Below are 13,962 nucleotides of genomic sequence, written 5' to 3' on the forward strand. Positions count from 1 at the left end.
AGCAAACATCTAGTGAAAGACATCTGAATGGACTGTTAGGGCAGCTATGAAATGAAACCTGTAGTTAAGATAATACATAGATATGTCCAATTCAAATTTGAATTTTGAATATGACAGACTTACCCTGAAACTGAAATATTTTAGATTTCTGGGCATCTCTTGATCATTTTGATTTTGGCAAGCTTCATACATGAAATAATGTGAATCATCATGAGAACATAAGAATAGCCATGCTGAATCAAACCAAAGGTCAATCTAGTCCAGCATTTTGCTCACACAGTGGCCAAGAAGCTGCCTGTGGGAAGCCCACAAGTAGAATATGAGTGCAGCACCCCCCCACACACACACTAGTGTTCCCCAGCAAGTGGTATACAGAGGCATACTGCATCCTATACTAGAGGTAATATATAGCCATCATGACTAGTAGGCATTGATAGCCCTAACTATCTAATCTCCTTTTAAAACTATCCAAGCTGGTGGCCATCACTACATCTTGTCGTAGCAAACTCCATAGTTTAACTATGTGCTGTGTGAATATGTACTTCGTTTTGACTGTCCTGAATCTCCCACCATTCAGCTTCATGGGATAACCCTGGGTTCTAGTATTAAGGGAGAGGGAGAAAAATCTTTCACTATCCACTATTTCCAAACCATACATACTTTTGTACAGCTTTATCATGTCTCCTTATACTCATCTTTTATCGTGAAACTGATTTTTTTTTAGAACTTCTGGGCATCTCTTGATCATTTTGATTTTGGCAACCTACAGGAATGAAATAGCATGAACTATCAAGTGTCAAATCCTCACCACTCTTTTGCGTTATACGTTCAGAATATTTTAGGGAACATATTAATTTCAGCTGTATAATTCGTAAACTGGTGCTATTTCTGCAACAGGTATAAACTCACACACAGGTTTAAAATTTTGTGTTTGTTTTAAAGTAGGAATACAGTAACTGTTGGAGGCAATTTTCTGGTTGAAAATGTTGCACATAATGCTTCAATTTGTACTTGTCAGTAGTTTTTTTCTATTATATACATATATACAATGCATACACAGACATATACAAATACACACTAGATGCTTTGGATCAGAAAGAGGAAGGAGAATTATATGTAGCCTTGACTGTTATATGGTTCCCCTCAGCTTGTCCTAATGCCTTTACTTTATAGAGGGCACATCTTCTTCCAGAGAGAGAGGAAGTGGAGGGAGGGAGGCAGGATGGGAAACTAAATCCTGGCTCCGCTATCTACCATTTCAGTCTTTCATACCTCATAGAAAGACTCTGAGGCCCTGAATCATACTTTCTTTGAGATGTTTGATAGACGAGAAGGGGAAATCACCTGCTGATCAATCACAAGAGATGTCCTGCAATGATGTGTGTTCAGTACCTCTTGGTACTGAGAAGCCTTGGGCACAATCAGTGGGACTCTCACACCGAGTGGGCCAACCTCCTCCTCAATGATCACTTCCAGGTCCTGTGAAATCCAGGGCTTGCTTTGCTTCCAGTCAATTCAGATTTGCTGCAATCAATTTGGATGCTTAATTCAGATTAATTTGTGAAATTCATCACAAGTACAAGCACCCTGTTGATCTAAGAGTAGCACAGAATTGGGAACAAGCTGTACCTGCTGCAGACTTCTGGCTCTTTATCTTTCCTCCTCTCATGCATGTTTGCTCAGAAAAAGGATGATGAATGGGCAGTAACAGGAAGGAGGGAAAGCAGCAGGGTCAGGAGGCTCCATGGATTGGCAGTGGACCACTGCTGGGATGTAGGTCTGAGCAGATATCCAACAGTGATGACCCATGTTGTTGGACCTCTCTGTGACATTTGAACTGGGGCAATGTGCCTCATAAAGTTTCCCCTATAATGTTTGGAACATGCAACAATATTCCCCCTTGCCCTCTTGCTGATGTTTGTTTGTCTCCCAAAGTCCTCTTGATTGAAGGATTTCCACCTTGGTTTTCCTAGCTCTTCTTGTTTCCCTGTACAAAAGTTGACATGAGAAAATATTAGGGATGGCAGAGAATTCCACCACAGATCACGGTGAGGCCAAATGCCAGTGCATTCGGCCCCCCGAACGCTGTGGCAGAACGGCCTGCCACCCCCCCCGCCCCCCATGGATCCCCCCTGGGACGAGACTCACCTGGGGTGGATCTTCCAGGCGGCGGTGGCTCCGGCAGCTGGTCTTCTGACCATCTGCCACCACCGCCATTTCCACTTCTGTAAAAAAAAAAAACATGACGTGATAGGCTATGTAAATCTTTATGTAGCCTATCATGGCTAGGTGGGGTTTTTTTAAAAAAAACCCCCGCGTACGCAAATGGCGGCGGCTCTGGCCACCGCCATTTGCGTTCCTTCTTTTTGGCTGTCTTAATCTATGTAAATATTTACGTAGATTATGACAGCGAAAATAAAAGGGAACGCAAATAGCGTAGCGAGTGCTGTTTGCATCCCTTTTTGATTCCCCGTTTTAGCCTACATAAATATTTACGTAGGTTAAAACGGGGAATCAAAAAGGGACGCAAATAGTGCCTGCTACACGATTTGCGTTCCCCTTTATTTTCGCCGTCATAGTCTACGTAAATATTTACGTAGATTAAGACAGCCAAAAAGAAGGAACGCAAATGGCGGTGGCCGTAGCCGCCGCCATTTGCGTATGCAGTTTTTTGTTTGTTTGTTTTTTACCCAGAGCCCTCCACGGCCAGAAATCCGGCTGCAGACGGCTCTGGCCTGGCTGGGCCTGGCCGGCTGCTCCGCGGAGCTGCCGTGGAGCACAGCTGGCCATTCGAGGATTCCAGGGGGAGGGACAGGACGCCTCCCCCCCACCACCATAAACATAATCCGTGAACAGGTAAGCCACTTTCGTACATCCCTAGAAAATATAGCAGATGAAGCTTTTCCTGTTACTTCAGTTCCCTGCAAGAATCGTTTTCATCTGATTACATTCTTTTTCAGTATGATCATGTTAAAAGCATGGCTGCATGTCCAGAAAAAAAAGAAGTCTGCCCACGGCACACAGGAGTTCTTATGCCTTAGCCCTGTGCTGGTTCCACTGAGGTGGAGCACCTAGGGATGCTGGAGAAAATTGAGATGGACTAAAATGAGCTTGGATTTCTAAGAATTCAACCTGCGGTATCCACTGCGGAGTGATCCCCTCAAGCCGCACAGAGTCCATGGACTTTAGGATGATTTTTTTTTTAATTCTTTCCTGAAATTTAAGCATATAAATTCATAGGAAAATATGTAAGTTTTTGCTGAGGAAGCATTGAATGGAATGGGGGACAATAAGCTAAATGTTATGTACTGAGGTAAATTATGTAAATACTTACATAAATATGTAATTATTTACGTATTTTTCTGCATGACTATATATATATATATATATATATATATATTCACATCCGTCTGTGAGCGGATGATGGAACAAAAGACACCTGACAATCCATGGAACACAGATGGATTTTACACAGTCTGTACATTCCTAAATGCACCTGTCCTGTCCTTCAAAAGGTTGCATCATGACTGCCATTCCAGCATGTGGGGCATTGATGGGGAGGATTGCATTTATTTGTTTGTTTATAACATTTCTATCCCCCCCATACCATTAAGATCTCAGGGCGGCATACAGATAAAATCAATTTAAACAGTAGAAAACAATGAATAATTTAAACATCTAAAAGCATATTAAACAATTAATCAAGTTAATACCAATTTAAAAATCTAAAACAATTAAACAATTGAAACAGTGTGCAATTTTGGGGAATTTAATTATCCCTCAAAGGCTTTGGTGAAAAGCCATGTTTTAACTTGGTGCCAAAACAAAACTAACATCTGCACCAATTGGGCCTCCAAGGTGAGGGCATTCCACAACTGGGGTGCCACAGCAGAGAAGACCCTCTGCTATTATTTTTTATCTACTCCCAGTTATGCAGATTTTCATTGCACAGGGACAATGGAGGTGGGGTTCCACTCCAAAGAGTGGAATTCCACCTTCGTATATCCATTTGCGAGCGGAGATGGGTCAAAGAAGAGTCAGACAACAAGGCTTGGGTTGAAAATTGGGCCACATTTATTGAAATATCTGCAAAGGGGAACCTAGGACGGGCATCTGACTGTGCCAGCGACTAGCTGGCACTTCTCGGGCGAAAGCACACCCAGCCTGAGGGGTGGCGTCGATCTCACCGCCCCTCCGGACTGCCCCTTCTGGGGGAGGTAGACTTTCCGGTGTCACCCCAACCTGGTGCTGCACAACACCTGGGTGAGTGAGGAGGGTTGGTCTCCCAGGCAACCCTTATCCCCCCGCCGAGCCGCACAACCCGTTCGGGGGGCCTCAGGCATCACCTGTCACCATAAAGTGCCTCTGCATGCACACCATCCCTAATCCCTTTCTGCTTTTGCCCGTCCTAGCTGCCACAGGAGTCACAAGCCTAGAGCTTGTGAACTCCCCCCACCTGCGCAGAAGAACTTCCGCAGGCCCCTTTGCAGATCCGACAGAAATATGCTATTCCCTACATTAGACAGGTGGACATGTCCTGCCTGTAACGCTCCCTCCTTGTCCAAGAATTTCCTGTGGGTGGTGCATCCATCACCCATTTACATAGGCCATAAGCCATTTCTCCGTTCACTTTCTGACACACCCTGACAACGGCAACGTCGTTCCGGGTCTTCCAATTGATCCAGGGAGCAGTGAGAATCATAATGGCTACTTCCGGCCAGGTATGCCGGACCACCTGCACATTCATCAAGGCCTGTTCGATCGGGTCCTTGCCTGGCTTACAGCCCAAGTCGTTCCCTCCATCGTGCAGCACCTGTACCTGCAGAGGAAGACTGACCAAACCTGGGTGGAACAGGGTGGAGACTCCCACTGCATGTTCCATCTGCTAAGCCACTGGATCGTAGCATGTTGGGTAGCGGAAACTAAGATCTGAAGTCTGGCATAGAACCATATGCGCAGCCCAAAGCACCATACCGTGCCTGCATAAGAGCACCCGTACCGGCGTACGTCGAGTCCGGCAGTCTGAGGAAGAAAAACGTTAGGGCAAGCAAAGGGACATTGCAACAGAAAGAAGGAGGTCAAATTGTGAGGGCCCTGCTGGAATGCTTTGAACTGCCATCATTCCACCACCATAACTTGCCTGTGAGAGACACCTAAAGTGGCTGCCTTGGGGATCGCTCAATACCAAAAGAGGGTTCCTATCAAAAATTACCTGGCCTAGCGAGCTAGAGCTGATGTGGTAGTGGCCCAACTGAAATTTTCTTAATAGTGAACTGTCATACTGACAAGACAAGGGTCCCTTCCAGATGCAGTATCCCAGTAAAACCTGTGATGACCCTAACGGGCCTTAACCTCTGAATGGGTAAGTGGAGTACAGTGGGAAAGACCTGTACATCGTAGTATCTGAAGGCCCTTCTGGACAAGCCAGATAAGGAACCCAAAACAACCCTGAAAATCCCAAGGGCCCCGAAGAGAGCCGTTAAGGCTGCAGCGTGTGACAGTGAAATGCCATACAGGGAGGGGCAAATGGAGGGCCATATCTCAGAACCCAAGAAGGGAATCTGGAGAGAGGGTGCCCATAATCTGCTAAAAGGTGGAGGTGGCCGTGCCACCACCTCACAGTGGACGCCTGGCACTGGAAGTTAATTTGGCGTCAGTAACTCTCCTTGTTGTGGCCCAGACTAAAAACGGCCAGCTCAGCCCTCCTGGCTCTAGCAGATATCCCCCTTATTCCTCAAAGAGATGCAGAATTGCAGCAAGGCTCTATAGGGAAGGGCCATGAGTCCTGACTGACATTTGCTCCTAAGGTGCGGGACCGCATACCCGCCATGGTGGCACCAGTACGTAGAGCTATGTAATTTAGGATAACATGTTCATTTTTGGTACACCGGTCCCATGTAGTCTTGCAAGCATGGTACCTAGTAACAGACAGATCCACGAGGGCAAGGCCCAGAGCCTGTTGATCTGATTCCATGACAAAGCATTGGCAACTGGGTGTGCCAAAACCCAGCACATGGTGGGCCTGTAACCAGATGTAGACACCCAGACACTGGGGCATGGATGCTCTGCCCAATGACCTGATCTCTGATTTCTGTGGGATAAGGACTCAGTAACTCGCACAGTGGCCATGTTGACGTACAGAGAGGGTTTACTATGAGGCCAGCCCCAATGTGTATGGCAAGGTGAATGGTGAAGAACTCTAGAAGGCTGGTCCTGATGAATTCTGGTGGTGGCCCAACTCTCAGGCTGCTGCCCGGGGCACCACCCAAACCAGCCATGCGATTCTAAAACTCAGGGTACCAGTGGCACCCGGTAAGATCTGTGGGTTGGCATTGAGGAGCAGCTCGCGCCACCGGGAGGAGATGCCATTAAAATCCTGCAATGTTGAAGCCGCAACCACATATCTAGACGCACAGCGTGAGTGACCTTGGTCTGATGGTGCGGCCGCTACAGTCCCTGCATTGTTGAACAGAGCCGGCCCAGGAAGGCATGGCCAGGGTCCACTACCCTACCAGGGAGATTGAGAAAATTGCCCTACAACCTCATACAAGGGCCCCCGAGGGAGACCCCAGGGAGATGTAAAAACCACCTGGAGTCAGCCTGAAAGCCAGAGATTTGTCCAGGGGAGGGGGAGAAAACATTGCCCAAGGGTATCAAACTTGATTCCCCAGAATGTAATGCAGCATACAGGCCCACTGTCCTGTGGGCAAAAGTGACATTGAGGTCAAGAGGGAAGGGGACAAATGCTTTGATTAAGTAAGAACACTGCCCCCGCTGCTGGACTCCATGTAGCAACATGCCCAGCAGGGACCAGGGGTCGGTCTACCAGACCGAAACAACCATATCTTCAGAAGAAGTGTTTCATACAGGGCCCAGATACACAGGGGGTCTCGTCATGAACAGGCTGGCCTACGGGAAAGAGAGGCTATGGCTTAGCCTGGACTCCCAAAGGGATGTCATGGGGGATAGCATTTTAAAAACTGAAGAAGCGGCACCCTTCTGACCAGGCTGGGCCCATTGGGAGGGGCAGTAACCTGCTACAGGCTTCCCGCAGACTTGGCCCCCTCGGGGGGGGACCCTGCCACCCTGGGCTATTGGACAGGAGGTGGATGGGTGCTACCTGCTACCAAGGGAGCACATGTGACAGAAAATGGCAATGGTTTGGGAGCATGTGACCATGGGGCTGTACTCACAGCTCAGCATGCAGTGCCAAAACACTGGGTCTGCAATAGGTGGAGGCCACTGTCAGACCTATTGCCGCAATCCGGCAGGGAAGGAGAGATAACTAATAGCCCAAAGGCACTGGTCTCTCAGGTCCCAGCGCATAGAAAGTTAGGGGCAGCCCTTCCACAGACGGCCTTGTGCCACTCCCAAGTTGAAGGTCAATTGCAGAAGAAGCAGCCTGGATGGGAATTGCTCATCTCAAGGGATTAGTGAAGGGACCTACCATTGCCACGTATGTGGGCGTCTGGGGGTAGGGACAAGAGATCCTAAGTTAACCCTGCAGGACTCAGCCGGACACTAGTGAAAGGGAGTGAAGTGCTACTGGAAATATGTCTGATGGAGCCGCATGTGGCCCGGGAGTCATATATAGGGTGTGTGGTTGTCTCACCCGTACTCAGCTAACCCAGGACAGCCGTGCCAGGGTCCCTTATAGGTAGGGGGGATGATACTGCTTATGGTGCTGCTAACAGGATGTCCCAGGAGGGTGAACCGTCTCCAATGGTGGTGTGCTGCCTGGGAGACCCTGCGAAGACAGGGTGTAGCCTCAATGGTGTACAGACGTGATGGATCGGGGGCCGCAGCGCCTTGATCCCCAATGGACCAGGGGAATGATGCTACTTGCGTTGCTGCTGGTGGAGCTGCCTCAGGTGGGCGGGCTGCCTCCAGCGGTGGCGTGCTGCCAAGGTGAGCCTGCAAAGAAGAGGTGGATGCTGCAGTGGCGCCCAGATGCGCTGCAGACAAGGTGGCTGGCGATGCTTCTATGGCATCCAGATGCACTGAACCCACTGTGGCCATGTTCTGATCCCCAACCGGCAAAGTGGGTGGCGTTGCTTGGGTGACGGGTGGGGATGGGGGAGAATTTCTCCCCGAAACTTCGGGGGGCCGAGTGCCAACGCATTCGGTCCTCCGAAGGTTGTTCGGGGAGAAATTCTCCACCACCCCCCCCCCCGGGATGGGACTTACTTTTCACGAATGTCCCTCCCGGCAGCGGGTCCCGGCGGTGGTTCGGCAGGTCTTCATCAGGGGCGGGGGCGGCAGCCGGTCTTTCGACCAGCTGCCGCCGCCGCCATTACAAGCAAAGTAAAAAAAAAAAAAAAACGCCCCTGTGATAGGCTACGTAACGATTAACGTAGCCTATCACGGCTAGATTTCCAAAGTCAGCCATGATAGGCTACGTTAATTGTCACGTAGCCTATCACGGGTGACTTTAAAAAAAAAAAGCGCGTACGGCTAACGGCGGCCCCCATAGGGAGCCGCCATCCGCGTTCCTTATTTGGTCCCTGTAGTCTACGTAAATCTTTACGTAGACTACAGGGACCAAATAAGGAATGCGAATGGCGGCTCCCTATGGGGGCCGCCATTTGCGTACGTGCTTTTTTTTTTTTTTTCAAAGTCACCCGTGATAGGCTACGTGACGATTAACGTAGCCTATCACGGCTGACTTTGCAGATCTAACCATGATAGGCTACGTGAATCGTTAGCTTCAGGGGGAGCAGCAAAGCGCCTCCCCCCCACCGCAAAGCAAGCTGTGAGACCAGGTAAGTGACTTTCGTGCATCCCTAGTGACGGGGGATGGGGAAGTCGCAGGAGGAAAGAGCAGGAGTGAAGAGGAGGTGGAAGCTGCAACGGCATCCAGACATGCTGCAATAGAAAATAGCTGTGTTGGGTCTGCTGTTGCATCCTATCGAATTGGACCGCCGAGGTTTTCTTAGGCCTGGCCAGGGGAGGGATTCCTGAGGAACGCTCAGCAGCCTCCAGGCACGCAAGGATTAAGGCCAGACCTGGGCCCACCTCTGCCTCAGACCTGGAGTTGGGCCCAGGCTGAGGTCTCCTGGCGGGGTGGGCGGGGGGGCCTACCCTTCCCCCTCCTTCCACCATGGCCCTTCTTCTGGGGCATGATGTAAGAAGGTGGAGTTCCGGGTCAGTGCTTGGTATCAGGCTGCTAGAGGCCTAGTGGCAGGGAAGGTAACAAGGACCTAGGTCACAGTGCAATACTCCAACCACTACGCAGCAATTCCTGAAAGCACAAACGCAGGTAGGGGCGTAAACCCACAGGAGAGGATATCCTAGAGAGGGCTACCAGCAGGACCCCAGATCAACCGAGGCAGCACCTATAGCCCCTTACTGTAGGGCGGAGGCAGGCCGAGGGTATGAGTGGGCTGAATGCCTGGCAAGCGCAGGCAGGACACTGCCCGCCACTCCAGGTAGGGCAACGCCAAGGATGATCGGCCAATAGGACTGCCAGATATGAATGGGGGAGGGTAGAGAAGATACACGCTGAGCGCGTTGCTCTCTGGAAAAGGTATTGCATTATCTATATTTCTTATTTCTTATTATTTATTGCATTTATATTATCCTCCTCTACAATTTCACAACAACGACCCTGTGAGGTAGGTCGGGCTAAGAGTCTGTGACCGGCCAAAGTCACTCAGTGAGCTTCCATGGCTGAGTGGGGACTAGAACCCGGGTCACCCGGCCCCCAGACCAATGCACTCACAACTACATGACTTGGGTCTCCAATGCTGATGCCTCTACAGCAGCGAGAACATCTGCAGAAAGGAACAGGGGCCATGCACCGAGGCAACCAGAGGGCAGGGAGGCGAGGGGTGCATGCACCGCTGAAGGAGGGCCAGCGCACCTGGCAGCGCAGCAAGAGGGCTGTGCCTCCCAGCGACCAAATTTAATAATCCTGATTATTAAATCCCTTCAGGATTTAATTTAATCCCATCCCTTCAGGACTCACCCAAGAAAGACAAGATAAGTCAGCATTTTTACCTTCACAAAGGTAAAAACCTTATATATGTACATGAGATACCCCCCGGCATACATGGTGCTATCTACTTTGACACAAAATAGAATTCAGAACTGGACTGCCTTCTTTTATTTTATTCCTAAGTGAACTGGTACTGACATCCATTCTGTCTGTGTTTCACAGATTGTCAAGCATCTTTCACTCTGTGGTCTGCTCATCGATGGGAGCTCATTTGTTTTAGCAATGTACAAGGATTCGGTTCCACTTGCTCAGATGTGATTAGCACTAATTAACACTTGTGTTAACGTGTGTTATGACAACTGTGAATTTGTGCAAATCCCCCCCCCAGTTTTAAAAAAGCAAAAACAAAACATCCACAAGTCCTCAGAATCCACGTGACTCAGAAAAAGCTGGTCCGCTGTGGAATCCTCAGGTTGGATTCATAAAAACCTGAACTCATTTGAATCCACTGTGGATTTCTCCAACATCCCTACACAAGAGATAAGTGTTTAATTCTCCCTTAGGGTTATGCTGTTGACACCTAGAAGACTCTAGAGAGCAGATCATCGAAAATCCAATGAGAACAGAGATACATAGGGATGGCACCGGTGCCCAATTGGGTCCGGAGCTCCAGCAGACCCCCACCTGCGCCTGCTGAGCCCCTGCCCCAACTTGACTGGCAGATGTCATGTTGGAAGCCGGGGGGCAAGGCAGCAAAAGCTTGCCAAGCTCCATCCCACAAATGGATTCCTCCAATGTCCCAATCTATGACCAATGACTAAAGGTCCTTTGGGTTTAGTGAACATGTGCCTGTGAGAACATGGGCAACAATATACATGTGTCTGCACATTTGATAACAACATGTAAAAACAGAACTCTGCCATTCCAGATTCCATCTCAGACATTAGTTTAATTAAACATCTGAGGGACTTTTACAACAGCTAACTTAATTTCTCCTACTGAGACATGGAGGGCTCTGGAGACCAGGTCCTTGAAATGCAAAAAAGTATCAGAGGTGAGTAAAACACATTCGCACAGTTCCGACATCTTACCACCAAGAAAAGCTAAGCCACAAAGGTGAGTGATCTTATGCTATTGCTCTTTGAAGAATAGTTGGTCAGCTTGCTGTTAGATTTCTGGTAAGTGGAGAAAACACTTACTGAAAGATGTATAAATGGACTGTTCAATGAAGCAGCTACGAAATGAAAAGTGTTGTTAAATTAACCAATCATTATACTATCCAAAGTACAACTGAGGTTGCTGCTTTATTCTAGGGATGTCAGAGAATTCTGCCACGGACTCCAGTGAGGGCGGATTCTTAAGAATCCAGACTCCCAGAATCTGTGGTGGGATGGCCTCCCCACCCCCGCCACCCTGTGGAGTCCGCCCAGGACAGAGCGTACCTGGCGGTGGATGCGGCAGCTCTAGAGGCTCCGGCGGCGGTGGCTCTGGCTGGTCTCCCGGCCACTGCCGGGCTGCTGCAGCCACAAATGGCGGCTGTCGTAGCGGCTGCCATTTGTGTGGCTGCCTTTCTTCGTGATAGGCTATGTAAATACTTATGTAGCCTATCACGGCAAAGAGCAGGGGCACAAATGGCGGCCGCTATGCCATTTGCACCCCTGCTCTTTGCCGTAATAGGCTACGCAAGTATTTACGTAGCCTATCATGGCTTGGCAGCCACGCAAAGGTCATAGGCGGCTGCCATTTGTGTGGCTGCCTTTTGTTGTGATAGGCTATGTAAATACTTATGTAGCCTATCACGGCTTGGCAGCCACGCAAATAGTGGCCAGCATAGCAGCCACCATTTGCAGCTGCAGCAGCCCGGCAGCGTCCAGAATTCCGGCTGCAGCTGGCCCCAGCTGGCAGCTCCGTGGAGTCGCTGCAGATGCAGAGCAGAGCCAGCCAGGGTGGATTCCTGGGGGAGGGATGGAGCCCCTCCCCCCCACCGCCTATGCCCTGGAATGGAGCCAGTTAAGTGTTTCGTACATCCCTACTTTATTCTCACTGTTTTAAGGAGGTGGGGAAGGAGGCTGATGCTGAGCAAAGATTCTATATTCCCAATGACAAAAGGATCTGGTACATGATTTGCTCGACTGCTCATATATCAAGCTTTTCAATACATTCTTAGTCAATATTTTGCATTGCCTTTCTTATGGAAGTCTTGTAGAAAATGCAGCAGTCCAGTTGGAAGGTTTCCCACAGAAGCTACATACATCTGAAATGGAATTAAGCATGAGAACCACTGCATGATAACTTTCCTAGAGATTGTGCCTAACAATGGTTTCCTACTCAGTCCCCATTCCCCAGCATACCCACTTGCATGGTGTCTAGTTAAATCTTTGCACGTTGGGCACATATAGTAGTTCTGAAGAGGCCTCTGTAAGCATGTTCAGCTTCTCAGAGTTTCTCATCATAAGAATTCTGCAAGCAAGTTCAGCTGAACATGGTTACAGACAGAGCCCTCTTCAGAACTTTTTACTCAATGTGCAAAGGGCTAACTGTGAAATTCCGCTTTCCCTTCCAGCAAGTGGTGGACATGGGTTCATACATACATGTGTAGTGGGGGACATGGGTATATGGATAGAGTAGCTGTTGAGGGAGATAAATGCTGACCACAGCCTTGTGTGGAGTGCCTCCAATCCATCAGGACACCTATTCCCTAAAAGCAGGTCTTGGGGATAAGAGTGAGGAATGTATGCAACAAGAATTGCACAGGCACTGTGTCCCTCAGAAAAGTGGGAAATCCAGCCTTTATTAAGAGCGTTATTTTGGGCTTCATCTCAGTATAGGTGCTACTGAAATGCCCCTTCATTAACATCATTTTTGCCTTTCTCTCCCCAGCCTTTTTTTTTTTTTCCAAGCAACAATATGATAAATAGAACTTCTGTGACAGGGTTTCTGCTCCTGGGATTTTCTGATAATCGAGAGCTGCAGATTTTACACTTTGTGGTGTTTCTCTCCATTTACCTGGTATCCCTGATTGGCAACTTCCTTATCATCAAAACTGTCCTTCAGAATCTCCATCTTCATAGTCCTATGTATTTCTTCCTGGCTAACCTGTCTCTTGTAGATGTTGGCTACATTTCAGCCACTGTTCCAAAATCCATGGCGAACTCATTGCGAGACGATAAACTCATTTCATACTCTGGATGTGTGACACAGGTCTTCTTGGTTACCACATTTAGAGGTACTGAGCTGGCACTGCTCACAGTCGTGGCTTATGACCGCTATGTAGCAATCTGCTATCCCCTACAGTACAGCTTGATCATGAACTGGAAGGCCTGTTTCAAAATGGCGGCTGCTTCTTTGCTCTGCAGTGCAGTCAATGGAGGGGTACAAGCCACATACACGTTCAGTTTACATTTCTGTTCATCCCATGTTGTTCAACAATTTTTCTGTGATACTGCTGAATTATTGCAGATATCTTGCTCCGATACACAGCCCACAATTTGGTATATGTTTGCTATTGCACTTATTGGATGCTCTTCTTCCTTTTTGCTTGTATTTACTTCCTACAGTTATATATTCTCAACTGTGTTCAAAATGCATTCATCTCAGGGCAGGCGTAAAGCCTTGTCCACCTGCACTCCGCATTTGACCATCTTTTCTTTGTTTCTTACAACTGGGATCTTTTTTTACATAAGACCAAAGTCCTTATCTTCTCTGCCTCTGAATTTGTTGAGTGCTGTTCTATATACAGTTTTGCCACCGCTAATGAATCCCATCATTTACAGCTTGAGAAACAGAGATATCCAAGCAGCTGTTTTGAAAATGTTAAACAAGAGTGTTTAGTTTCATGAACCATCCCCCCCAAAAAAAAGAATTAACGTCTAATGAAAGAATTCTATGCCTTCTTACTCAGAAATAATTCTCACTTTGTTCAATGGTTCTTACTCTCAGAGAAATGTGCATGGGAATGCAACCTAAATAATCTCTCTACTCAAAACAAATTATCGTATGGCTAAATGTGTTCCTGGACATCAGAG

The 13,962-nt window shown here is 48.3% G+C and overlaps 1 protein-coding gene and 1 long non-coding RNA gene across 2 annotated transcripts in view; one reads left to right on the forward strand and one right to left on the reverse strand.

Moving 5' to 3' along the window:
* Positions 1 to 912: 912 nt before the first annotated feature.
* The window catches only part of LOC146341567 (uncharacterized), a 37,942-nt gene continuing 24,892 nt past the window's right edge, over positions 913 to 13,962 (reverse strand). The window contains exons 2-3 of the long non-coding RNA XR_014784122.1: positions 2,149 to 2,225; positions 913 to 1,987 (exon numbers count right to left, since the gene is read on the reverse strand). This is a non-coding gene — a long non-coding RNA (uncharacterized LOC146341567). The remainder of the gene's footprint in view (positions 1,988 to 2,148; positions 2,226 to 13,962) is intronic.
* On the forward strand, positions 12,707 to 13,768 carry LOC146341568 (olfactory receptor 14A2-like). The gene has a single exon (XM_084807043.1). It carries the CDS (start codon positions 12,845 to 12,847, stop codon positions 13,766 to 13,768), a length of 924 nt encoding a protein of 307 aa, XP_084663169.1. The 5' UTR covers positions 12,707 to 12,844.

This window comes from Heloderma suspectum, chromosome 6 (genome assembly GCF_057233095.1).
Source record: "Heloderma suspectum isolate Gila_16-S chromosome 6, 16-S_ref, whole genome shotgun sequence".
NCBI classification, from domain to species: Eukaryota; Metazoa; Chordata; class Lepidosauria; order Squamata; family Helodermatidae; genus Heloderma; species Heloderma suspectum.

What these genes read in the sequence shown, in the direction of transcription:
- LOC146341568 (XM_084807043.1), top strand. Translation starts at nt 12,845, where the DNA reads ATGATAAATAGAACTTCTGTGACAGGGTTTCTGCTCCTGGGATTTTCT.